The following is a 26,983-nucleotide window of genomic DNA, read 5'->3' on the forward strand; positions in this document are numbered from 1 at the left end:
GTGGCTGGGAGTGAGAGGGAGTGGCACCAGTGACCAGCGCCCCGACCTTCATTTACTTCTGTATCGTCCTCAAGATCCAGGTCAGTAATAGTTACATGGAAGTCCGAGACCAACTAAACGTAATACAGTGGAATACGGAGATACAGAGTTGTTTTCCCCTGGAGAAAATCACGTACAAATTAGGGAGGAAGTACGACACATTCGTTAGGTTATGGCACCATTATCTGCAGCATATAGGTTCACCCCTGCAGTTCTAGTTCACCCCTGCAGATCTAGGTTCACCCCTGCAGTTCTAGGTACATCCCTGCAGATCTAGGTTCACCCCTGCAGTTCTAGGTACATCCCTGCAGATCTAGGTTCACCCCTGCAGATCTAGGTACATTCCTGCAGATCTAGGTACACCCCTGCAGATCTAGGTACACCCCTGCAGTTCTAGGTACATTCCTGCAGATCTAGGTACACCCCTTCTAAATAGAAGAAAGGTAAAATTCTGTGCTAGTAGTGGAACAATTGAGATAAATGAAGGGGTCGGGACACTGACGATGAGCTCTGGTTTTGTGTCTTTTTCACTTTATGTTACTCAGGGTTTATATCTGGTTCCTTTTAAGCGTCAGTGACACGATAGATTTTTGGTTCAAGTGTTTGTTTAATTATGGTATTAGGGTCTGGGAGGGAAGGGAAAGGGGTGGGGTGGGGAATGGACTGTGAATGTAACATATCATTGTTGAGAAAGATTGTATGTTGTTGTGGATTTGTGAGAGTCTTGGAAAATCAAAATAAAATATTAAAAAAAGATTCAAGGGAGTAGATTTAGGACAAAGATGAGAAGGAACTGCTTTTCCCGGGGGGGGGGGGGGGGGGTGGAATCTGTCGAATCCACTGCTAAATTGAAGCAGTTGAGGTGACCTCAGTAAATATATTGAAGACAAGGTTGGCTGGATTTTTACAAAGTCAGGGAATTAAGGAATATGGGGAAAAGGGAGGCTGGTGTAGAGGAGCCGATCATCAGATCAGCCATTGAATGGCGAAGCAAGCTTGATGGGCCGAATGGCCAATGCCTGCTCGTTTCATGTTCTAATGTTCTCCATCTCTCTGTCGCTGCAACTGGCCACTGTTTCCTCCCAGATCCAGGGCCACTTTCCACAGGGATTTATGGATTGAGCTCATTACTGAGGGTGGTACACATGATTAGAGCCTCTGTGGTGTTCTAAACTTCCTGCTAAATGACTTTATTGCCAGCTAATAGCCAGCTGCTCCTTGTCAGTAAGGAGCGGAATGTTTGAGTGTGATTGGATCTGACAGCCTTTCGATATGAAGTCCCAGCAGGAGATGTGTATGCTGAGATTTCTGCAGATGGCACTGACTGATCACAGATACTTTCTTCAACTGGACGTCCTGTGAACAACGATTAGCATTAGTGTTCACATATTGTTCAGCATGTTTGCCCGACCACATTTCTATGAAAATTTTTCTCAATATCAACCACCTTCCAGATTCAAACACTTTTGAAGTTCTTTGGTTTAAATCAGCAGCTGGTAAAAGGAAAATGGATCATTGAGATCTGGTGGCTATCACTTTGGACTGGACTCCAGGAACCAATTTAACCCTTACAGTCCTAGTTCGCTCTCAGGGCCAGTTCCGAGCCTTTAGGATTTGTCCCTTGATACTGAATCCTAGAATAATTCCTGCTCAGAGACACTGGAGCTCCAGGATGTGGGTGGAAAAATATTTGCTTCAGTTGATGAGACAATGAGATCAATAATGGTTGATCTAGTCTTGGTCTCAGCATCAATCTCCTGCTCCTTTGTTCCTCAATCCGTCTCTAACCAAGGTTCCCAACAAATGTATTCCCAAACTTAGGGATCCAGGACTGAGTGCCCCGCATTGCACCTGAAACCTCAACACCCAGCAATCCGACCGCATTCAGTGAAGATGGGCAACAACATCTCTTCTAGATCACACTCAACTCTGATGCTCTGAGTGTAAGGGTAACTCAGTCAAGTCTACTGTCATCTGACTGTACATGTACAACCCAGTGAAACAGTGTTCTCCGGTCCTCAGTGGAAAAAATGCAGACATCACACACATACAGACAAACAGTACACACACAGGACAAGTATTTCATTGAGATACACATAAATAAATAAATAGATGCTGTTTTGTGAATATGAGGGTCTCAGAGGGTCAGTGTGAGCAGTTCCTTTGGCCGTTCAGAATTCTCACTGTGTGTGGGAAGAAGCTGTTCCTCAGCCTGGTGACGCAGGCTCTGATCCTCCTGGATCTCTTCCCCCATGGGAACTGCTGAAAGATGCCGTGTGCGGGGTGGAAGGGGTCCTCAGACAACAATCCTGGCAGATCATCTCGATGGTGTTGGGGGAGGGAGACTCCAGTGATCCTCTCTGCCACTCTTATGGTCCTGTGGATTGACCTCCAATCCATTTTTCTGTAACTGTATCACACTGTGATACACTCAGCCAGGACGCTCTCAATAGAGCTCCTGTAGAAGGTTGACATAATGGTGCCTGGTAGCCTTGCTGGCTTCAGTCTTCTCAGGAAGTGCAGTCACCGTTGCTGACAAGATGTTGAGCATCTAGCTAAGTGAACTCCAAGGAGCTTGGTGCTCTCCACTCTCTCCAGAACAGAGTTGTTGATGTGTAGAGGAGGGTGGTCGTTCCTGGTCCTCCTGAAGTTCACGATCATCTCTTTTGTCTTGAGATTCACGTTGTTACTCTTGCACCATTTCACAAGATTTTACACCTCTTCTCTGTAGTGCAACTCCTCGTTGTTGCTGATGAGGCCACAGCTTCTGTGGATCTTCAGTGCGTACCCTCGCTTTGCCTTCCAGATTACATGGGAGAGTTCAGCCCTGGCTCATCTTAGTGTCATCCTATCCCCTGTCCTGAAGGCAGCATCATGAGCTCTGAGAAGGGCCTGGACCTCAGCATCCACCCATGGTTTCTGGTTAGCCCTGGTTGTGAAGCATTTGATCTCAGAGATATCCTCAATGCTCTTGCTGATATAGCCAGTCACTGAGCTCGTGTACACCTCAGTGTTTACATGACCATAGTAGGTGGCCGCCTCCCTGAAGCAGCTCCAGTCCACGGTCGCCAAGTAGTTCCCTACCTCACACTCCACACCCACAACTGTACAGCTACATACCATTTCAACTCCACCTTTAATTCACCGACAAACATTGTGCGCATGCATCAAATTATTTTTTCTAAAAATTAGACTTTATTTACAATAAATTATTTACTAAAGGAAATCCATTCAATCTGTTCCCACCCTTACGTTCATATCCATACATTCCCGTCACTGTGCCTTCTAACATTTGATTCCATTTACACCGTTCCCACCTCCGTGGAACCTTGTCACTTCTCTCCTTTGTTGTTTGAGGGGCTTTCCCTGGACTGTAGTCCTTCCCCACAGTGCTCTCTGATGAGACAGAATACAGGACGGAGATTTAAAGTCTAATAACATGGTGCCAAAATAACAACCTCTCTGTCGACCTCAGGAAGGTGAAGGAATGATCACTGTCATCAGGAGGGGACATTATCATCAATGGGACTGAAGTAGAAGGAGCAAATAGCTTCAAGTTCTCTGGAATAATTATCTCCAATGACCTGACCTGAGACAAGCACGGACATGATGGTCCAGAAAGGAGCAATTAGAGAACGATAGAACCTTCAGACCTTCTAGTCTGTGCCAACTTATTGCTCCACTGAGTCCAACTGACTTGCACCCAGTCCATAATCCCTCCATACCCCTCCCACCCATGTACCTGTCCAAATTCTTCTTGAATGTGAAAATTGAGCCCGCATTCACCACTTCAGCTGGTGGCTCGTTCCACACTCCCACCACTCTCAAGCTTCCTCTAAACTTTTCCCCTTTCACCTTATCCTATGTTCTCTGGTTTGTATCTCACCCACCCTCAATGGAAAGTCTACTTGCATTTACTCTATCCATCCCCCTAATCATTTTGAGAAACCTCCATCAAATCTTCCCTCATTTTTCTACGATCCAGGGAATAAAGTCCTAACCTGTTTAACCTTTCCCTTAACTCAGTTCATTAACTTCCGGCAACATCCTGGTAAATCTCCTCTGCACTCTTTCAATCTTACTGATATCCTTCCTGTAGATAATGACCAGAATTCTCCAAATTTGGCCTCATCAATGTCTTATACAACTTTACTGTAACATTCCAACTCTTGGACTTGCTCTCTTTATGACCTTGTCTACTCTCAAACTGGAGACCCGTGAGTAGTGGTATGCCTCAGGGATCAGTGCTAGGACCATTGTTGTTTGTCATTTATATCAATGATCTGGATGATAATGTGGTAAATTGGATCAGCAAGTTTGCAGATGACACTAAGATTAGAAGCATTGTGGACAAAGGTTTTCAAAACTTGCAGACCAGCTAGAAAAACGGCAGATGGAATTTAATGCAGACAAGTGTGAGGTGTTGCATTTTGGAAGGACAAACCAAGAAAGGATGTACATCGTAAATAGTCGGACACTGAGGAGTGCGGTAGAACAGAGGGATCTTGGAATACAGATTCATAATTCCCTGAAAGTGGTGTCACAGGTGGACAGGGTTGTAAAGAGAGCTTTCGGCATCTTGGCCTTCATAAATCAAAGTATTGAGTATAGGAGTTGGGATGTTACAGTAAAGTTGCAGAAGACATTGGAGAGGCCAAATTTGGAGTATTGTGTGCAGTTTTGGTCACTTAACTACAGGAAAGATATTAATAAGATAGAAAGAGTACAGAGAAGATTTACTAGGATGTTGCCCAGATCTCGGGAATTGAGTTACAGGGAAAAGTTAAACGGTTTAGGACTTTATTCTATGAAGTGTTGGAGAATGAGGAGAGATTTGAAAGAGGTATTTAAAATTACAGAGTAAATGTAGACTGGCTTTTTCCACTGAGAGTAGGTGAGATACAAGCCAGAGAACATGGGCTAGGGTGAAAAGGGAAAAGTTTAAGGAAACATTGGGAGGGAACTTCCCACTGTTCCCACTGAGGGAACACCCTCACTCAAAGGGTGTTGAGAGTGTGGAACGAGCTGCCAGCTGAGGTGGTGAGTGAGGGCTCAATTTTAACATTCAAGAGTAGATTGGAAAGTTACATGGATGGGGGATGGGTGGTATGGAGAGTTTGGTCTTGGTGCAGCTTGAAGGGACTTGGTTGAATAAGTAGTTTGGCATGAAGTTGATGCACCAAAAGGCCTGTTTCTGTGGTATAGTATTTCTATGGTTTCAGAATCTCATTGGATGAGGAATCACAGGCCAATCACTACCTCTGAAAACAAGAGAATGCACTCATTCTAAAAGAATCTTCAGCCATTCAAGTGCAAGGAACAAGAAACAGAGTGTCCTGATAAAGGGTGTATTCGTCTGAAGGAAGTTGTTGATCCAGGCTATAAGGGGTCAACACAATTAGAGCAGCCCAGGGAATGTGGATTCATTTGTGGAAGGAAGGCAGGAAAACATCATAGACAACACAAACTTCTGGAGGATCAGCTGGTCAATCAGTGTCTGTGAGGGGAGGGGAAGGGAAGGAATTGTCAACATTTCAAGAGAGACCGAGTATCAGGTCCAAGAGGGAGAGAACAGGAGTCAGTCGGTGATTGGCGGAGGAGGAGGGTTGATGGATGAGTGAGAGGTGGGAAGAAGGGAGGGGAGGTGTGCAGAGGCAGAGGGTGGAGTGCAGAGGCAAGTAGACAAGGGTAAATATAGGGATGGATGGAGTCAGGTGTGGGGGGGGTGTTGTGTGGATGACAGCTGTGACCCATTGCAGGATGGAACCCGACAACACTGTTGCTGGCACCAATGTTTCAGCTCCGAAGGCAGGCGGCATTGCCACAGAAAATGGTGCCAGTCGGGGTCCTTGTGAATTACCGATATGGCACGGCTTGATTCAGACCTGGAACCAGGAGCTGCAGTCTGTCACGTGGCCATAATGAGGAAAGGTGTCCATGTGGTCGAAGTGGCTGTAAGAAAGAGGGAGAGAGGTGGAGGCAGTAGGACTGAGAACACATGGTGCGTTCCCTTGGCCAAACATTCTCTGCTCCCTGCTGCAGGGTCAGTAACACCAGCAAGTCTGGACTGTGCAAAGACACATCTCCCCTCATCTCAATGTGATGACTCCATCAAACACAATGCTATTGTGATGCGTTGTCAAGGTTACTATCCTACCATCAGACATTGCGTGGGAACAGGATCTTCACACTGAAAATAGCAGCGAATGATGAAGATGAGAGAGAGAAGGATGAGAGAGAAAGATGAGAGAGAGGGGGGATGTGAGATAGAGAGAATGAGAGAGAGAAAAATAGAAAACAACATGGCCTGTTTCCGCTCCGTAAATGGTTATATGGTTAAAACAAGAGAGAGAAAGACATCACCACTTTAAAACTAGCATGTAAAAACTCTTTGAAAGAATGAGGAAATCAAAGAAAAGATCAGAATAAGATGGGAGGCTATTTTTAACTGGACAGAGTGAAGGGTTGACAAAGCAAGGCTCTGTGTGAGGGAGACCAGGCAGGCATACCAAGTGTGTTGAGAAGACAAATTCTGGGAGAGATTCGCACTGAACTTACCACACTGTTAAGTGCCAACTTGCGGCATTGAGGGCTCTGGATAAAGAGCACGAAGAGTTGAAATATCTGCCAAGATAACTGAGAAACCCTTAGAGTCAAAAGCAGCCAACAAGAGACCATTTCAAAGTATAACTACACAGCCATGGAGCAGAGAAACAGACCATTCAGCCCACAATGACCACAACCGCTACATTTGTTCCACGTGTCAGGAGTTAGTCGTTGCTCTTAATGATTAACTGTTTGAGTGTTCACGAGGACACTTCAATGGCAGTGACTGACTCAGGTTCAACCTCTGACACCGACAGGGTGTTCCAGGTACTCCCTGGTCTCTGGGTGAAGAAGATGCCCCTCACATCCCCTTTAAATCTTTCCCTTCCCCTAAACAAACGTCTTTACCCACCTGTGGAACAGGGAAATTTCCTCGTGTCTGCCCATCTTAACTACTTCCATTGTCCACCTCTTTAAGCCAGTCCCTGGAGATTGAGGGGAACTTGCTTCTGCCTCCTCACTGAGGAGACGGAAGGAATTGACGGAGGGCACCAGGAACCATGGGATAGTTTGTGCGTGGCCTCAAGGCTCCCAGTGGCATCCATACCCCCTGCTCCACTCCTAGGCATGATTCCCAGGAACCAGTGGTGTTCCATTTCCACCACTAGATGGAGAGCATTCAGTCCATCGAGTATATGCTAGCACATTGTGCAATCCCATTCCCCTACTAATCTTCAAAGCCTCAGAGCATGGACAATTGAGTTTCTCCAGAGCCTTTTGGTGCTGGAAGAGGAAGGAGACAAAGACATGAAAAGCAATGTTTAAAACAGAATCGGGTTTATCTGTACACACTCTTGAGCAAATCAAATGCTTAGAAAGTTTGGAGTGGAATTTTGTTCCTATGCTGGTTCATTTTGAGTCAACAGACCCCCCCGAGAGTGTTGTAGAACAGAGGGAGTGAGGGGCCCAGATGCAGATGACCTTGAAAGTGGTGAGCCAAGTGGAATGAGCTAGTCAGGACGATGGTGAAACCACACTGGGAACACTGTGTGTAGCTCTGGTCACCTAGATGGAGAAGGACATCAGAAAAAGAGGGAATTCACCACGATGTTGCCCTATCTGCGGGGATTGAGTTACAGGGCGAGTCTAGATAGGCTGAGTTTTTGTCCCCTGGAGTGAAGGATGCTGAGGGGTGATATTGGAGAAGTTTACAGCATTCTAAGGGGCATCGATAAAGTGGATGCTCACAGTCTTTTTCCCACAGTAGATGATTCTTTCAGTAGAGGGTGTAGATTTAAGGTGAGGGGGAGAGATTGACCCTGTTGATGTCAAGCTGAGGTGCTCAGTGAAGCGATCTCCCAATCTGTATCCAGTCTCTCCAACGTAGAGGAGACCACAACAGGAACATTGGATGCAGTAGACGACCCCTGCAGATACACAAGCATTGCTTCACTTGAAAGGACTGTTTGGGGCATCGAATGGAGATGAGGGAGGTGTGGGTGTCTGTGGCACTTCCTACAGCCACAGGGGAAGTTGCCAAGGAGGTGATTAGTGGGAAGGGAGACAGAGGGACCGGTCCCTACAGAAGGTGGAGGGTGGAGGAGAGGAGAGTGGGACAGAGAATGGGAGTGTGCCTGACTCTGGTTCTTGTTGTTGACCCTGGTCCTGGGACAGATAATGGGAACATGTCTCACTCTGAGTTTTGTTGACTCTGGGCAGTAAACCGTACATTGAATTGGTTCATGTTTCCACAGATGTAAGACAGAGACAAATTGGTGGATGCCTGCTCATGGTAACCGTCCATGGGAGATGATGATTGAATAAGGTCTGGTCACATATGTGCAGTGTCTGGGCCTCATGGGAATGGCAGAGACTGCTGTAGACATGGGCTGATGTGGCAGTTTCTCTGGCTCACCGCTGCAGCAATTAATGTCTGCTTCGACTGCTTGCAATCTCAGCGGATGATGCAAAACATATTGATGGTTCCTCGGCCGGGAGCTGATGGAAAATGAAGTTCCAGAACACAGAGCAGAATGGGATGTGAGAACCTCCTGTGAATCTGCAGCAATAATTCCTCATTGTTTTTGTTAAGCATGACATCATTCCTTGTTTGACACGCATTTAGGGAGCTGGAAGAAAGAAGCCACTTCAATCCTTCCTCCTGGGCAGCTGGAGGATGAGGATCGATGGCTCAGGATCAGTCTTGGAGAGAGGAGGCCATCCTTTGGCAAGGAAGCAACTTACTAGATGATTCAGAACAATGTACCAAGACTGGGAGTTTCTGAACCATCTTTCCAACCTGAAGACAGTCACAGAGTAGCATTGCTCTCCCGTCTCACCTCCACTGTGTCCATGCCGTCTCCCGGGGGGTAATGAAGCTGGTGGATGGGCAAGTGTGAGGGGCCAGGGCGAAGAGCTGAGAACAAGTTCCAGACCCAGCAGGGGTGTCCAGGGCCATAGGGCTGGGCTCAGAGTTGGAAACATCTTCCACCCTGTTCAGGGGCAGGAACACACCCTGGCTCCAAGCAAAGTGAAAAGCAGGAAACCAAAATGGTGGGAAAACACACACAAGAACACGCACGTACACGTAGATGCGCACATACACAACATGCAAAGACACAAATATACACACACATGTACACCACACACACACACATGCATGCCCACGTGCCCACACTCATGTACACACGCGGACACATACAACATGCACACATGTACATCACACGAGCATACACCCACGCACACACATGTATGTACACCATACACATGTGCACACACACAGAGGGAGAGGGAGTAGGGAAGGAGGGCCAGTGAGGAGGCATGGGGAGGATTTGTGATGAGATGTTGTGGCAAGGTGAAGGCGATATGGGAGAGGCAGGGGACAGGGAAGTTGGGAAGGAAAGGGAGAAGGGAGAGGGGAAAGGGGGACAGGAGCAGGAGGAAAGGAAAGAGGGGATGGGAGGGGAAAGGAAAAGTGAGACATAGAGGGGTAGGGGAATGTAGGGGTGATGGAGGCAAGGAAAGGGGAACAGGGAGGGGGGAAGGAAAGGGAATGAATGAGGGAGAGGGGGATAGGGAGAGGGGGATGGAGGAGAGGGTGCTGGGAAGAGGGGGCTGGGACAGAGGGGGGTGGGGAGAAGGGGAAGAGAGGGGGATGGGGAGAGGGGGATGGGGAGAGGGGGATGGGGAGAGGGGGATGGGGGAGAGGGGGATGGGGAGAGGGGGATGGGAGAGAGGGGGGATGGGAGAGAGGGGGGGATCGGAGAGAGGGGGGATGGGAGAGAGGGGGGATGGGAGAGAGGGGGATGGGAGAGAGGGGGGATGGGAGAGAGGGGGGATAGGAGAGAGGGGGGATAGGAGAGAGGGGGAATGGGAGAGAGGGGGAATGGGAGAGAGGGGGAATGGGAGAGAGGGAATGGGAGGGGGGATGGGAGAGGGGGGGATGGGAGAGAAGGGGACGGGAAGGATGGGGATGGGAGGGAGAAATGGTCTCCATGTTGTAGTTCCATGAGCTCACTGCTGCTGGTAATTGTTGGAACATCAATGGTTCCTCTTTTGACAGACATGGCAATGAACAAGAGCTGTTCAACATTTGTCCCTCACAAGGCCTTTAGATTCCTGCATTTCCCCAACTGCCAATATCAGGTTTCTCTCACCCTCCTGAAATGTGAGGCCGCATTTTCCTGTATTCCTGAGGAACAGTGGCAGGGTCTGTCGAACATGAGAACCTGTTTCCACTCTCTCTGAAACCTCGTGTTCCAAACTGGGACTTGGGCCCACGCTGAGCATCAGTGATCGGGATCAGAACTCCTGCTCAGGGCTCTGTTTGCTTTATGCCATAGCCCTGGGTCTCCAGTATTTTGGGGAGGTTTTGTTCCTTTGCTGGAGACTTGGGGCTTTGTTTAGCTCCTCTGCCATTCCCGTATTCCTCCTGCTCAGTTTTCCATATTTGCTCTTGGGCCTGGCCATGGAGTCTGACACTCTGATTGCAACGTGAGTCATGTTGCCACAAGGCACAGAAACGACAGACCACCAAGTACCCAGCAAGGTCCGTGACGACTTCCAGAAAGTTGGAGAAGCACTCAATCCAATGGTCATAATGTTCAGCAGCTCCGGGCCACGACGTCTGGCTTGTCAGATCGCAGCAGTTTGTGAGTGAGAGATGGTGGGCTTTATTACACTTTAGATTGTAGCTGGCCAGGCTCAATGTGCTCAAATGAAGGACAGGGGGAGGGAGGTCGACCTTTATGGCCAGGTCACAAGGGGAGGAGTTATTAGGGAGTGAGCTATCAGTGGGCAGGCCAGCTATCCATACAGAGTCATACACCATAGTGCCCAGGTCAGTCAGGGTATCGAGACTCCAGGTTAAAGCCCATTCCATCCCACACAGATCCGAGCCTCAGACCCCTAGCTACCAGAGGCACTCAGTCCCAGATAGTGGCTAACTCTCTCCTCCAAGGGTAAGGAGGAGGTGACCAGGAAGCCACTGGCCCATCTCTGGAACACTCAAATCTCAGGAATTGGGAGCCCTGATCTCAACTTGTGTCATAATGCCCCTGGTTATTCCGGAGAATGTGCGACTGGTTGTCATGGGAATTAAAAGGCTTGTTATGATGGGTAAGGTGTATGTGTGTGTGTGTGTAGTTGCCATAGGCAACAGAGGTTATTATGGGTAATGAATTGCTTTCGCAGCTATAGGTGGTGACATCAAAGCATTTCCATGGAGACATATCTTCCTTGATATTTCAAGACTGGGATGTTGGTCTGAGCCTAAGTGGGAGGGGGCGGTTCTGGGGGTGGGCAATTACCCTGGCATCATCAGCTCCCTGTCCAATGGTGGGTGGGCTTCGGCTGAGACCCGGGCACGAGAGGCTATGTAGTGGGCTCACATCTCATCAGTAGACCACCCAGCTGGAGGAGTTCAGGGAAACTCTGCCGCACTTGAGATGTTTGGTTCACGTTGTCACAGTCGGCAGGTCCTCTGGGGGACAGCAAGCATAAAGCAGGTCTTTAGAGAGACGAAAGGTGAGATGTGACAACCGAAGAGCTTAGAACATAGAATATTCCAGAATCCTTCAGCGCACGATGTTGTAACAACCAATAGAAACCCATTCAACCATCTTACCCTTCCCTCCCTCACACCCATAATCCTCTGTTTGTTTCACATCCATGTGTCTTAAGTGTCTTTTAAATGTCCCTATTCTACCAGCCTCCATCCCCACTCCTGGCAAGGCATTCCAGGTACTCACCACTCTGGGTACAAACCTTACTCCCTTCACCTTGTCTGGTGCTTGTTACTCTTGCCCAAGGTCCCCTGACCAATGAAGTCCAGCACACCTGAGGGGTAGATTTAGTATCAGGACAAAAGTGGCAAGAGATCATTTTAAAACCATAGAACATTACAGCACAGAAACAGGTACTTTCAGCCCTTCTAGTCTGTGCTGAACTATTTTCTTTGCCTAGTTGCATTGACTTGCACCCAGTCCATATTCCTCCATACCCTTCCCATTCATGTACCTGCCCAAATTCCTCTTAAATGTTAAAATTGAGCCCACTTCAGCTGGCAGCTTGTTCCACACCCCCACCACGCTCTATGTGAAGAGATTCCCCCTCTTGTTCCCCCTAAACTTTTTCCCTTTCACCCTTAACCCATGTGGGGTTTGTATCTCACCCACCCTCAGTGGAAAAAGCCTGTCTACATTTACTCTGTCTCTCTCCCTCATCATTTTAAGTACCTCAATCAAATTTCCCTTCATTCTTCTCGGGAATAAAGTCCTCACCTGTTTAACTTTTCCCTGTAACTCAACTCCTGAAGACCCAGCAACATCTTAGTAAATCTCTGCACTCGATTGTTTACCTGAGAGGAAGAGATTTGTGGAAGAAGGTCACTCAGAAATCAGCAAAAGAAAAAACTAAAGCAGTAAGCAAGGAAAAGACAAAGAGTCTGAATGAGCCTCACCCCATTATTTCATTGATTCAGGGCTGTGAGTGCACAGGCTGGGCTGGTATTTAATCACCGCGAGAAGGTGGTGTGGAGCTGCAGTTTGTGAGGTGTGTGTGAGGGGGGTAGTTCCAGGGTGTGGAGCCAGCGATGATGAAGAAACAGCGAGATATTTCCATTGGGACAGTGGGCCATCCCCATCTGTATCCTTCCCGCTGGGAGAGGTAGTGGATTGGGAAGGATTGGATTGATGATGGAGCAGGGGAATGTTTGGGAATGGTTTACATCTCCCACTGGAAGAAAAGTGTTCTCAATCTTCTCTGCCCTGTACCCCCCCATCCTCTCACCCTGCCCATCACTTACCCCTTCCACCAGCCCCCCACCTCCTCTCCTCCAATCAGATGGCATCTTCCTTAACCCTTTGCCTCCTATCATTTACCAGCTTTCCCCTTTATTCTGCCAGTCCTCTGGAGGACGAGGCATGAAGACAGGAGACAGGCTTTGGAGAGTCACTCTCCCATTCCCAGGATCCCAAAGTGGAGCCTTACAGTGTGACAGTTACTCCAGTTTCTGGACAGAAGTCAGCAAACATTCATCCAGATTATGCCAACTTTTGGAGAGGTTTTGGGTCCTGTCCCCCCCCAATGCACCCTCTGACACTGAGTGGCTTTGAACCCTGATAACCAGGTGGATTCTTCCAGTGCCTTCTCCTGATGACCAATAGAGAATCCAGGACGGTCTAGGACTGGCGAACAGTATCAGAACAGGGTGTTCAGGTCAGTCGGGCCGGGACTGGCGAACAGTATCAGAACAGGGTGTTCAGGTCAGTCGGGCCGGGACTGGCGAACAGTATCAGAACAGGGTGTTCAGGTCAGTCCGGCCGGGATTGGCAAACAGTATCAGAACAGGGTGTTCAGGTCAGTCCGGCCGGGACTGGCGAACAGTATCAGAACAGGGTGTTCAGGTCAGTCCTGCCGGGACTGGCGAACAGTATCAGAACAGGGTGTTCAGGTCAGTCGGGCCGGGACTGGCGAACAGTATCAGAACAGGGTGTTCAGGTCAGTCCGGCCGGGACTGGCGAACAGTATCAGAACAGTGTGTTCAGGTCAGTCCGGCCGGGACTGGCGAACAGTATCAGAACAGGGTGTTCAGGTCAGTCCTGCCGGGACTGGCGAACAGTATCAGAACAGGGTGTTCAGGTCAGTCGGGCCGGGACTGGCGAACAGTATCAGAACAGGGTGTTCAGGTCAGTCCGGCCGGGACTGGCGAACAGTATCAGAACAGTGTGTTCAGGTCAGTCCGGCCGGGACTGGCGAACAGTATCAGAACAGTGTGTTCAGGTCAGTCCGGCCGGGACTGGCAAACAGTATCAGAACAGGGTGTTCAGGTCAGTCTGGCCGGGACTGGCGAACAGTATCAGAACAGGGTGTTCAGGTCAGTTCAGCCGGGACTGGCGAACAGTATCAGAATGGAGAATCCTGGGTAGCGTCAGAGGGGAATGAGGCACATTTTGAGAAGTTCAAGAAAGGGACAGTTGCTTTTTCAAGTTACTTTGCTGTGGTTTGATACTTTTAATCAGTGTTTTAGTTACTTCTACTTTTTTTTATCCTTTATAAAAATCTGATTGCCAATAAGAATGCTAAACATGGAAAGCCCTGCTGTGAGCAGAATTGGCATTCCTGTCCACACTATCCAGACCAGCCTGTTCACTGGTATGTGCACGGATGGGATTCAAGGGTGGAGGGGGCATGCAGGTCAGCATAATCTGGCCTGCAGGAGATTGTGGAAGTGATAGACCCACAGAGTCCAGGGGTCTCCAGCATGACTGACTGACGCTGCAATGCCTCATATTCCCAGAGCACGAGGCAGTGTTTGAAAGGCGCAGCTCCAGAGAATTAACATCAGCAGCTGCCTTCACAAATCCTGGCCGATATGAGAAAATCGAGGCTCTGGTGAAAGTGAGGAACTAACCACTAATTAAAATGGATGATGAGAAGTTAATGAGCTTGAAAGCTGATAAATGCTGAGAAGCTGATGATCCACATCCCAGATATGACAGCAGAGACCAGAGAAGGTGGGAGTTCTGCTCATCACCAGAGAGCATTACAGCACAGAAACAGTCCCATCCATGGGCCCTGGCTCTGCTCCCGAGGAGAAGAGGACAACAAATGTAGCCCCAACCTTCAGGAAAGGAGGGAGGGAGAAAATAGGGATCTGACCTCAGTGGGAGGGAAAATATTTAAATTCAAAAGTAAATACTATACGCAATAACAGAACACCTTGAAAAGCACAAGAGTGAACAGAGTGGATTTGGGGTCTGGACCACTGACTGGGGACTGGACCACTGATTGGGGTCTGGGGGACTGGACCACTGACCGGGGTCTGGGGGACTGGACCACTGACCAGCGTCTGGAGACTGGACCACTTTCCAGTTATCTGGACCACTGACTGAGGACTGGGGGACTGGACACTATTCAACCCTACTCTTTGTAGGTAAGGTTCCCATGCCAACAAAAACATGTTGTACTTATTCCTTAAATTGTAAGTGATTTCTCCAGTGGAACACAACTATACATTTGTATTCCAACGGGCTGTTTCCAAGAGAGAATCAGACTTCCAGATAACTGCAATACATTTCCTGGCCATTGCCGATGCAATTTTAAGAAACTCTAATTGGGTATCTGACAGCCTCATTTTAGGTGTTACGACCACAATATTTCCTAAGAGAAACAATTCTGGACTTAGATGTAATTGTTTCCCAATAATTTTATTTAGTAAAACTATTAAAGTTTCCCAAAAGGTTTCAATATGGAACATGACCAGGTGGAATGTAAGAAAGTACCTGTTTCTTTCCCACATCTAAAACACGTATCGGAAAAATTAGAGTTTAATTTATGTAATTTTGGTTGGGGGGGGTAAGATGTAGCTGAAGCAAAAGATTAAATTGCACCAGCTTCGATCTTACATTAATTGTGTTGGTCGTACAATCGTGACCACAAATTCAATCGGGTCTTATCTTCAAATATTTGTGGTCTCCTTTCGAATGAGAATCTCCATTTCACTGCCCTCTGGAAATATCATGGTCAGTCCTAATTCAAGTAACAGAAGATTGTATTATTATAATATCGTATTTATTTTTTAATTGTTCGAATGACATTAATTGCCCTTGTACATAACAATCTTCTACATATCTGATCCCTTTACGGAACCAGGCAGGTCGAATGAAATTGTCTATTGTTAAAGGAATTAGTCTGTTCTGAAACAAGGGCATTTTTCCTCATGCTGATTAAATTATTCATTTTATACCAAATACTCAAAATGTGATTTATTGTTGGTGCTACTTTTCCAGCAAAAACAGTTAACGGCCCATTTATATATAAATTCTTCTGCTGCTCTTTCCCCAACTTTGTGCAGTTCATTTTCTACCCATGAAGGCTTGTCTCTAGTGACAAACTTCATCTGGGCTGCCCAATAATTGTATTTAAAGTTGGGAAGTTGTGATCCTCCCACATTGTATTTCCAAGTTAATTTTTCCATGGAGATTCTAGCTAACTTACCTTTCCAGAAAAAAATTTCCTAATTAATTTATTCAAATTTTGAAATAATTTCTGCGGTAGTGGTGTCAGGAGAGCCTGGAAGAGGTAATGTAGATGAGGAAATATGTTCATTTTAATACAATTCACTCTACCAATCAATGTTATCGGAAGAGTCACCCATTTATTTAAATCATCTCCAACTTTCTTAAGCAAAGGGAGATCATTCAATTTATATGAATTTTTTTGTCATTATTTACTTTAATTCCCAAATATTTGATGCCAGTTGCCGGCTATATGAATTGTGCATTCCTTTTGCGATCTGTATAATTTCCATTGGTTAAAACTATGAACTCACTTTTATTCCAATTTATCTTGTATCCAGAAACTTTCCCATAATCTTCCAATTGCAGATGCAGTCTTTGTAGGAAAGTTATCTGGTCTGTCAGATATATTAGTACATTACCTGCAAAAAGACTGATTTTATGCTCATCTTAATCCACTCTGAACCCCTTAATGTTTGGTCCTGTAGAATGGCTTCATCCAAAGGTTCTATGGCCAGTACAAAGAGGCCTGGTGATAGTAGACATCCTTGTCTACTAGACCCAAATAGTGGGACATTTGACCATTGGTTGCAACCCTCACCTTTGGCTCATTCTAAAGAGCTTGAATCCAATCTATAAAATTTTGACCTAGTCCAAATTTCTCCAGTACTTTAAATAAAAAGTCCCAATCTATCAGAGGCATTTCCTGCATCCAAAGCAACTGCTACACTTCACAAATCCTGTTGGTCCTTATTTATCAATTTAGGCAAAAATTTAGTCAATCTATTTATCAAAGCCTCAGGTAATATTTTATAATCAGCATTTAACAATGAGATCGGTCTATATGATGATGGTTTCAATGGAGCCCTCTCTTTCTTAGGAATCACTGTTATTATTGCTGTTGAGAGGGATTCTGGCAAAGTATCCATAATTCATTGACCAAATCAGTTTTTTAAAAAGAAAACTAATAATAGAAAAAAATTTAAAACCAAAAAAAAGAAAATAACAAAAAAGGAGAGAGAAGAAAAGATAAAACCCCGTTCCTCTCCCTAACTTGCTGCCAGATGTTATATACAATTAATATTCAAAGAAAAAGGGAGAGAAAAAAATGTGAGAAAGAACATGGAAAAGACACGAGTTAGACAATTCAGTGACATTGGAGTGAAATTATAAAGTTAGTAAGTGAGTCATAAACGACCCCCACAACATCTGGAATCTTGTATCTGAATTATTCACAAATAATGAATCTTTTCCATATTCAAACAAGACCTGATGTCCCACAACCACTGATCGTGAGGAGGTGGGCCAGCATCCTTCTATTTCAGTAAAATCGCTCACCTCGCCAAAAGGGAGGCAAAAAAGATAGTACGACTCTGAACCAGAGAAAATCATTCCCTCCTATTGTACCGAAGAGACCCACCAAAGGGTCCGGTACTAAACGTAAATTAAAAATTGTAGACAAAGTGCAGAAAACCTCTCTCCAGTATTTTTCTAGACTAGGACAAGTCCAGAACATATGAATTAATGATGCTTTCTCCACTCTTACACCTGTCACAACAGGGACTCATATCAATTTAACCTTAGACACGTGTGCTCTGTGTAATAAACAATGATGGGCACATAACAAGGAGTTATAAATCAGCTTAAGAATTGTGTCCCAATGTAGTCAAATTTAAATCCTGTTCCCAAGCATTTTTAATCTTAAATAGTGAAGTCTGTTTTAAATATAACAATTTCTCATAAATAGAAGATATTAAACCTTTACGAGAAAGCAATAAACTAAAAAGTTCATTGACAAAATTTGATTCAGGAAATCAGAAAACTGTGATTCAAGAAAATGTCAAATTTCCAAATATCTTAAAAAATTGAGATTCGGGCAGGTTAAACTTTGATTACCCTCTCTGTACCATCTCTGAAAAATAGGCATCATGCAAAGAAGGTTGAGAAAGGTGTTTGGATAAGACAGGGCTTGAACAGGCAAAATTATGAAATGCAAAATGTTTTCTGAACTGTGCCCAAATTCTCACAGAAAGTTGAATAAATGGATTATCTATGAACTTAGTTGAAAGTGGATGAGCTGAGAAACGCTCCAAGGTCTCTCTGTTTACAACACACCCCACCGCTCACTGTGTCAGTCCCCGTACCCCGAGGACTTTCTGTTCTACAACACACCCCACTGTTCACCGTGTCAGTCCCCGTACCCCGAGAACTTTCTGTTCTACAACACTCCCCACCGTTCACCGTGTCAGTCCCCATACCCCGAGGTCTCTCCGTTCTACAACACTCCATCGTTCACCGTGTCGTTCCCTGTACCCAAGGTATCTCCGTTCTACACACTCCCCACCGTTCACCATGTCAGTTCCCGTACCCCGAGATCTCTCTGTTCTCAGGGAGGGGGTGTAGGGGTTTGACTGGTCTCTTTTTGTGGGGGGGGGGGGGTGTTCATTCAGTTCCCCAGTGTTGGACACAGTCTGGGCTCTTTGTAGTGATGTTCTGTCAGACCCGCTGTAGGTTTGAGCTGAAAGGTACATGTCTGATACATGAAAGGGAATGAACAATGATCTGCGGGCTTTGTGAACCTTCACAACTGCTTGCTTTCTGGTGCATGAGAATGCTCTTTCATTTGAGAGTGGAAACTGCCTCACTCTGCGTTCTTCCCACAGATACATCCCTATAAACCTTTCTCTCTTCACCCACTGCATCCGTCCTGTGGTCAATAATTCTGGTTTTTATAATAGATACAAGAGAGTGAAGAAAAGGGAACAAAACTGAAAATGTATATGTACCAAGATAAACCTTCAAATAGTAGAATCTCGGTCCCCTTCCCACTGCACTGGGTGAAGACAAAAAAGGCATCAATAACCTAAACTACTCCATTAAAAAAAGAATCTGAGCAGTTTATCTTATATTTTGTAGCTTTTGATTCACTCCATGAATCAACAAACAGGTCAATAATTCAGAGCAGCCCCAGTTACTATCCAAGCTGGGATCCTCCACCTCCTCCTGCCTTTCTCCACCTTGCCTTGGCACAGCAGAAACTGTTAACTCTGCCCCTCCATCCTATCCCAACAGACCTCAGCTGATCTTTAACCTCAGCCCTACACTCCTGCACCGTCTCCACATTCCCCAATATTCAGCATCCAGAAACCTCTTGGTTTGTATTGCCACTGCTCGAGTTGTCCTCCTCAGTCTCCAGCAGCCCACTCCTTGTCCTGGTGTGTTTGGTGGGGGGGGGGGGGGGTGGGGGTTACTGAGGACCTCAGGCAGGAAAATCCCTTCCTGCACCCAGTCTGTCAAAGAGCACAAGAAAACTGGGGTGAGGAACCCTCAGCCCCTCTACTCTCCATTTGATGATACAGATGATGTTTTTCTTCTGAGCCAGTTCTTCAATCTTCCAAATGTTTATCCACCTCCAGTAACTACTTCTGATGCTCTGAGCTTAACCACTGCTGACCTCCAATGCACACGGACGGTAGCAGAGAATTCCAGAGATTCACCTCCTTCTGAGAGAAGACAGTTGTTCACAAGGAGCGGTTCCTTGCCTTGGAGATATGTTTTCCTGTTTGTGACTTTCCCCCCTGTGGAAACACCTCTCGTATGTGCTTCAATAAGCTCACCCTCATTCCTCTACACTCCAAAAAATACAGGCCCTCCAGATGGGACAAGCCTCTCATCCCAGGAATGAGCTTGTGAAGCTCCTTTGAACACCTCCAGCCCAACTGATGTTCTTTCGGGGAAGGGTTTCAGGTGAGGCCCCCTCCCCCATACCATAGAACATTACAGTACAGAATTCAGGCCCTTCAGCCCTTCTAGTCTGTGCCAAACTATTATTCTGCCTAGTCCCACTGCACAGCCCTCCATACCCCTCCCACCCAAATTCTTCTTAAATATTAAAATCTCAGATAACAAATACAAAATTGAGCCCACAAAGGTCAACCAGAGGTTTACAATCCAGTGATCATCAGGGGATCAGAGGTGGAGAGGGTGAGCAAATTTAAGTTCTTGGGAGTCACTATCTTGGAGGACCTTACCTGGACCCAACACACGAATGGCATTTTGAAGAAAGCACGTCAGCACCTCAACTTCCTCAGGAGTTGGCAGAGATTTGGTATGACACCAGAAACCATAGCAAATTTCTACAGAGGCATGGTGGAAAGTGTGCTGACTGGCTGCATCATGGTCTGGTGAGGGAACACCTATACTCCAAGCAAAAAGCCCTCCAAATGGTAGTGGACACAGGTCAGGAAATTATAGGCAAAACCCTCCCCGCTATTGAGTATATCCACGGGGAACACTGCTGTTGGAGAGCAGCAGCAATCATCAATGACCCACACCACCCAGCACCCGCTCTGTTCTATCGGTGCAACAAGACTCGCACCACCAGGTTCTGGAACAGCTGCTCCCCCTCCACCATCAGACTCCTCAACAACCAACTCAATCAGGGACTCATTAAGGGCTCTTGTGCTCTTTATTGATTTTCCTTGTTCTCTCTGTATTGCAGTTTGTTTACATTTGTCCCCACGGCCTGGTTTGGGTTCCCAATCCCTGAGGTTTCTCCTTCTCTGGTGCCCTGCACTGATGTCTGGTTCACCCTCACAGCCTCGTTTGTTGGCTGCTTATCTTTAGAGCCAACACTTGGAGTTGATTTGTTGTGTTTAGTTTGAGGCGGAGAAGGCAGAGTCTACGATCCAGGGTTGTCATGTAAAGATTGACGTCGCTTCATGAATTCTCACTGACTTTTGAGGCCTGTGTCATGCCCACTGCTGTGCTCAGTGGGATCAATCAATTCTGCATCAAGAGACTGCTATCGCTCCCCTCCAGCCCGAGAGCATAAAAATAAACTGTGGAGAGAAGGCAGGAGGAGATTAGCCAGCACACGAACCCCATGGATCTGCACACAAAGAGAAGCCAGCAGTCAGCGAAAATAGCATCATGGCATTTACACAGCCCTCTCCAGCCTGGGGACCAGGAAGGATGTTTTAGCTCCAGAACTTTCTGGCAGCTGAACAAAGAAAGACTTTGGGCTACAGATTAGTGTGGCCAGAGCACCCACAGAGTGCAGGCTTATTTCTGCGTTGGAATGGAAGGATGAGGAGAGGCAGTCGAAATGAACCTCTCCCGTGTTAGGCCGTCTGTGAGGACAGTGTGTTGAGCTGTTACAGAGAGCATAGGCATGAGCCCAGACCAAGAAGGTTGCATAGAACCTCTGGGCTGTACATTCAGAGCCTTTGACTACACTGCAGCTCCCCAGATCCATCAGGATCAATCATCCAATCTCACTGAGACCAACAGGATCCAACAGCATTTAATGCACATTTATTGGATGAGGGTGGCAATGTATGAGAAGAGCTTGGTGGTGCTGGTCCTGGATGCACTGGAGATTAGAAGGATGAGGGGGATCTCGTTGAAACCAACCAACAATAGAAAGACTGGGTAGAGGGATGCCAAGATGTTTCCAGGGGGAGAATCTGGGCCCAGAGGGAACAGCCTCAGAATACAAACATGTCCCTTTAGAACAGAGAGAAGGTGAAATTTCTTCCACCAGAGGGTGGTGAATCTGTGGAATTCATTGCCATGGACGGGTGTGGAGGCCAAGTCATTGGGGAGATTTATAGCAGGTTGATAGATTTGTAATTAGCCAGAGTGTCAAAGGGAGTGTCAAGGGAGAATGGGGTTGAGGGAAAATTACATCAGCCATGGTTCGATTGGCGGAGTAGACTTGATGGACCGAGTGGCCTAATTCTGCTGGTGAGAGGGTGCAGTGAGTCCCTCCTGGAACGACAGCAGTGCTGAGTGTGGAATGGTCATAGGGGTGTTTGGGAGGGAGTTCATGGACAGACCCAGTGACAATGAAGGACCCAAAATGTTTCCAAGTCAGGATGGGAGGGACAGAGAGGAATCTGAAGGTGGTGGTGTTCCCCTGACCTTTGTCCCTATTGGTTGGAACAGTTGCAGAGAGGCCTGGTTGAGCATCTTGATTGGCTGCGATAACAAGTGAACACCCCGCTCTCCCTGCAGAAACCGTCGCCAGATCGCTCTCAAACACCAGAAGCCCTGTGAACCTCCCCGGTGAAGAGATGACTGACCAACCTTCATAAACTCCAGACATCTGCTCTCATTTCTGCATCCTTCCTTCTGAAAGGAATCCATTGTAAGTTTCTGATTAAATCCAGTATAATATATTGATCTTTACAGAGCCTGTCATTATACAAATGCAGGCACTAACCATAAGTAGGCACCCTGGGAAATGGCTGCTGCACGAGCTGTAGTTAATAGATGCTATGGAAGCATTTCAGTTGAGGAACCCTGTTTTCCTGGTCTTGGGATGAACCTGGTTGAGGAAGTCTTGAAAACACGGCCAACTTCAAATGTCAGGCACATTACTTTCTGCATGGAATTTTACACAAAGGTTCCCGTTCTGTCTGGGATCAGGAAGCCCCTAACCTGCTATTGGTTCTGAGAACAGACACATCCATTCACTGACCTCTGACCTCTAATCAAAAACTCAAACTCCAATTCCATAACTCACAGGAATGTCTCCCACAGTGAGAAGACATTACCAGATCTGGTCCTCAACAAGCTGCTGTGTCTGCCGTCTTGCTGTATGGCTTTCTAGAACACATGGAATCACAGAGGGCCACTCTGCCCCTCTCACCTGTCTATCCCAGTGATCAGAGCATTTTCCTGTAATCATCCATGTTCCTCAATCTCTCCATGTCTTAGAAACAAGGAAGATGTCAAGGATCAAGTGTCCCAATCAGCTGTGTAAAGTTCCGTGTTTAAGCAGAGAGAATCAGGATTTATTGTCATGAACAAGTCATGAAATTGGGTGTTTAACAGCAGCTTTATAGTGTAAACATTCCTATTATAACCATCTTACAACATGACTATAAAAAATAAAAATAATAGAGCCCGAAAAGTGAGGCCGTGTCTATGGTTCATTGATTATTCTGGAATCTGATGGCAGCGGGGGAAGAAGCTGTCCTTGTTCCACTGAGGGCTCGTCTTTAGGCTCCTGTACCTTTTCCCCTGATGGTAGCAGGGTGAAGAGGGCATGGGCTAGGTGATGGGAATCCTTGAGAATAGAGTGAAGTCTGGTGCCTGTGATATCGCAGTTAACAACCCTCTGGAGTTTTTTCTTGCCCTGAGAGTAGGCGCCTCCATACCAGGCAGGGATGTAACCAGCCAGAATGGTCTCCATGGTTCACTTGTAGAAGTTTATGAGTTTTCACTGATGTACCAAATCTCCTCAGACACCTCAGAGTATAGCCACTGATGGACCTTCTTCATGATTGCATCAACATGGAGGCTCCAGGTCAAATCCTTGGAGATGTTGACACCCAGGAATTTGAAGTTCTTGATCCTTTCCACTACTGAGCCCTTGATGAGGACTGGGTCATGTTGCCCTGACTTCCTCCTGAAGTCCACAATCATCTCCTTGGTTTTGCTGACGTTGAGAGCAAGGTTGCTGTCATTCATTGGCAAACTTGTAGATGGCATTGGAATTGTGCCTGGTCGCACTGTCATGGGCATATAACGAGTAGAGCAGTGGGCACAAAGCCCACATATCCCAGAAGACCCGTGTCATGAGGGTCCTGAGTCCGTGAGAATAAAGAAGGCAATTAGAAGATGGAAGATGAAATATCATCTGAATGCAGGCAGTTTGGGTAGGAGAGAGAGAGAGAGAGACTGGGTTGACTGAATGACTGGAACTTCTGAGTTAGAATATATCTGGAGGTGAATAACCTGACTGGGTGGTGCCAAGAACAACAATTAGCAAGACAAAGACACATTCATCAGGATGCCCTTTATCGACTACAGTTCAGCATTCAACACCATCAAAACTGATCAGCAAACTCCAAGACCTGGGACTCAACACCCCACTGTGTGATTAGATCCTGGATTTCCTCACCTCCAGACCACAATCAGTGAGGATTGGTAAGAACCTCTCCTCCACAATCTCCATCAGTACCGGAGCACCATAGGGCTGTGTTTTTAGCCTCCTGCTCTACTCACTTTACACCTTTGACTGTGTACAACTATAACACCAACTACAAATTTGCCAAAGATACCACGGTAGTGAGCTGTATGAAGGATGGAAATTGAAAACTTGGCTGAATGGTGCACCAATAGCAATCTTGCACTCAATGTCACCAAAACCAAGGAGTTGATTGTTGATTACAGGAAAGCCAGAGGTATACAATCCATTTATTATTGGGGGATCAGAGGTGTAGAGGGTGAGCAAATTTAGGTTCTTGGGAGTCACTATCTTGGAGGATCTTTCCTGGACCCAACACACCAATGGTATCGTGAAGAAAGCACATCAGCCCCTCTACTTCCTCAGGAGTTTGCGGAGGTTTGGTTTGACACCAGAAACACTGGCAAATTTGTGGTGGAAAGTGTGCTGACCAGCTGCATCACAATCTGGTACGGGGACACAGTGAGTGTAAAGTCTTGCAAAAGGTAGTGGACACATCCTAGGAGATTGCAGGCAAAACCCTCCCCACCATTGAGAACATCTACAGGGAATGTTGCCGTCGGAGAGTAGCAGCAATCATCAAGGATCCACACCACCCAGCACAAGCTCTGTTCTCGCTGCTGCCATCAGGAAAGAGGTCTCGGTGCCACAAGACTCACACCCCCAGGTTCAGGAACAGCTGCTCCCCTTCCACCATCAGACACCTCAACAACAAACTCAATCAGGGACTCATTTAAGGACTCTGACTTGGGCACTTTATGGAATTTTTTCTCTGTATTGCGGTCAGTTTGTTTACATTTCTTTATTTGTTTACATGTTTTATGCTGTGTACAGTGGTAATTCTGCCTCACCTGCAGGTGAAAGAATCTTAGTATGTGATGTTGTTGTACTCTGGCAATAAATCTGAAATCTGAGGTTATTGTGGAACATAGAACACTACAGCACAGTACAGGCCCTTCCTTCCTTAAAAAAAGTATTAAACCCACCCTACCCCATAACTCTCTAATTTTCTTTCATCCACATGCCTAAGACTCTCTTAAATGCCCCCAATGATCCAGCATTCCAGGCCCCCACAACTCTGACATCTCCCTTAAACTTCCCTCCCTTCACTTTGCACTGACATCCTCTGGTATTTGCTGATCCTGTCCTGGGAAACAGGTGCTGTCTGTCCACCCTTGTCTATGCCTTTCATAATCTTGTCGACCTCTATCAAGTCTCCTCTCATCCTCTCTACGCTCCCAAGAGAAAAGTCCCAGCCATGTTAACCTTGCCTCATGAGACTTACTTCCCTATCCAGGCAACATCTTGGTAAATCTCCTCTTCCCCCTCTCCACAGCTTCCACATCCTTCCTGTAATGAGGTGACCTGAACTGAACACAATACTCTAAGTGTGGTCTCACCAGAGATTTGTAGAGTTGCAACATAATCTCTCTACTCCTAAACTCAATCCCCCATTAATGAAGCCCAGTATCCCACAGGCTTTCTTAACTATCCTATCAACCTGTGTGGCGACCTTGAGGGGTGTATGGATTTGAACTCCAAGGCACCTCTGTTCATCCACACTCTTAAGTAACCGACCATTAACCCTGTACCCAGCCTTCTGGTTTGTCCTTCCAAAATCCATCACCTCGCCCTTATCCGGATTGAAGCCCATCTGCCAATTTTCTGCCCAACTCTGCATCTTGTCCATATCCTCTTGTAACCTTCGACAACCTTCAGCTCCATCCACAACTCTTCCAACCTTCGTGTCATCCACAAACTTACTGACCCATCCTTGCACCTCTTCATCCAGGTCATTTATAAATATCACAAAGAGCAGGGGTCCCAGGACTTTAGGAAGGGGGAGATCAAGGTATTGTGCACCAATCAGTATGATGAGACAGAGGGGGAGAGGATTAGTACCTTCAGATTCCTGGGAGTCTATATTTCAGAAGACCGGCACATCGAGCCATCTGTGAGAAAGGCTCACCAATGCCTTGACTTCCTAAGGAGTCTGAGGAGATTTGGCATGTTGTTGGATACTCTATCAAAATTCTACAGGCGCACAATGGCGTTTTGCATCTCAGTCTGGTTTGGAAATCCAAGTGCTCAGGAATACTGAAGACTGCAGAGGTGGCAAACAGAGCCAGGTCCATTGCAGGCTCTGAGCTCCCACCCACTGCAGGCATCCATGCGAGCCACTGCATTGGGAAGGCAGCTGACATCATGAAGAGTCCCATCACCTCTTCTCACTGCTCCCTTTGGGCAGGTCTGGTCCAGCACAATCTGGATTCAAAAACAGCTTTTTTTTTCCAATAGTCTCAGTCACTGGAATCTACCCTAACCTGAACCATAAACTACTCTAGGACCACAAAACAACCTGAGCTACTATTGAAATATCACTTTTCTTGCTCTAACTATAAAGATGAAGATTTAGTTGTGTTCATGATCCCATTTCCCATCTTGGCAACTGCGCTAATGTATGCAATTGTCATTGGTGTAATTCAATACGGATTTTAGTGCATCAGAACCTTGTTCTGTGAACAAGGCGATAAACACCTATCACCCAGGGTCCCCTCATCCTGCCCACAACCCCCTCCACTCTCACAGGAACATGCTGTCCCTGAACTCTTCCGATCTCACTTTTGAAAACCTCCCTCAACGTGACTTGAAGATCCCCTTTGCCAACCTGTGGGTGTTGAAATTGGATGTGGCTTCGCAAACACATCACTTGATGTCATCACATCAGAGGCTGACTGGCCTCACTGCCTGGATAATAAAATGAGATTTCTGTTCCCATGGCGATAGGTTCCAGGGATCTTCGCCCTCGCCAACAATGCTCTTTTGAAAAGACTTTCCACAGATGAAATGGGATTTTTTTTGCCTCGTTCTGTATTAAAGGATTCGGTCCACTTACAGTTGC

General features: G+C 46.6%; 2 protein-coding genes across 2 annotated transcripts in view; both read right to left on the reverse strand.

Moving 5' to 3' along the window:
* The window catches only part of LOC138743097 (uncharacterized), a 54,774-nt gene extending 43,291 nt beyond the window's left edge, over nucleotides 1–11,483 (reverse strand). Inside the window, exons 1-2 of the mRNA XM_069897935.1 lie at nucleotides 11,394–11,483; nucleotides 5,900–8,012 (exon numbers count right to left, since the gene is read on the reverse strand). The gene's annotated coding sequence lies outside the window, so the exon portion shown is untranslated. The remainder of the gene's footprint in view (nucleotides 1–5,899; nucleotides 8,013–11,393) is intronic.
* Nucleotides 11,480–26,983, reverse strand: part of mat2b (methionine adenosyltransferase 2 non-catalytic beta subunit methionine) — a 140,632-nt gene continuing 125,128 nt past the window's right edge. Inside the window, exons 23-25 of the mRNA XM_069897926.1 lie at nucleotides 12,366–12,442; nucleotides 11,851–11,922; nucleotides 11,480–11,566 (exon numbers count right to left, since the gene is read on the reverse strand). Coding sequence (XP_069754027.1) covers nucleotides 11,880–11,922; nucleotides 12,366–12,442 — 120 coding nt within the window. The 3' untranslated portion in view covers nucleotides 11,480–11,566; nucleotides 11,851–11,879. The remainder of the gene's footprint in view (nucleotides 11,567–11,850; nucleotides 11,923–12,365; nucleotides 12,443–26,983) is intronic.

Source organism: Narcine bancroftii, chromosome 9 (assembly GCF_036971445.1).
Source record: "Narcine bancroftii isolate sNarBan1 chromosome 9, sNarBan1.hap1, whole genome shotgun sequence".
Classification (NCBI taxonomy): Eukaryota; Metazoa; Chordata; class Chondrichthyes; order Torpediniformes; family Narcinidae; genus Narcine; species Narcine bancroftii.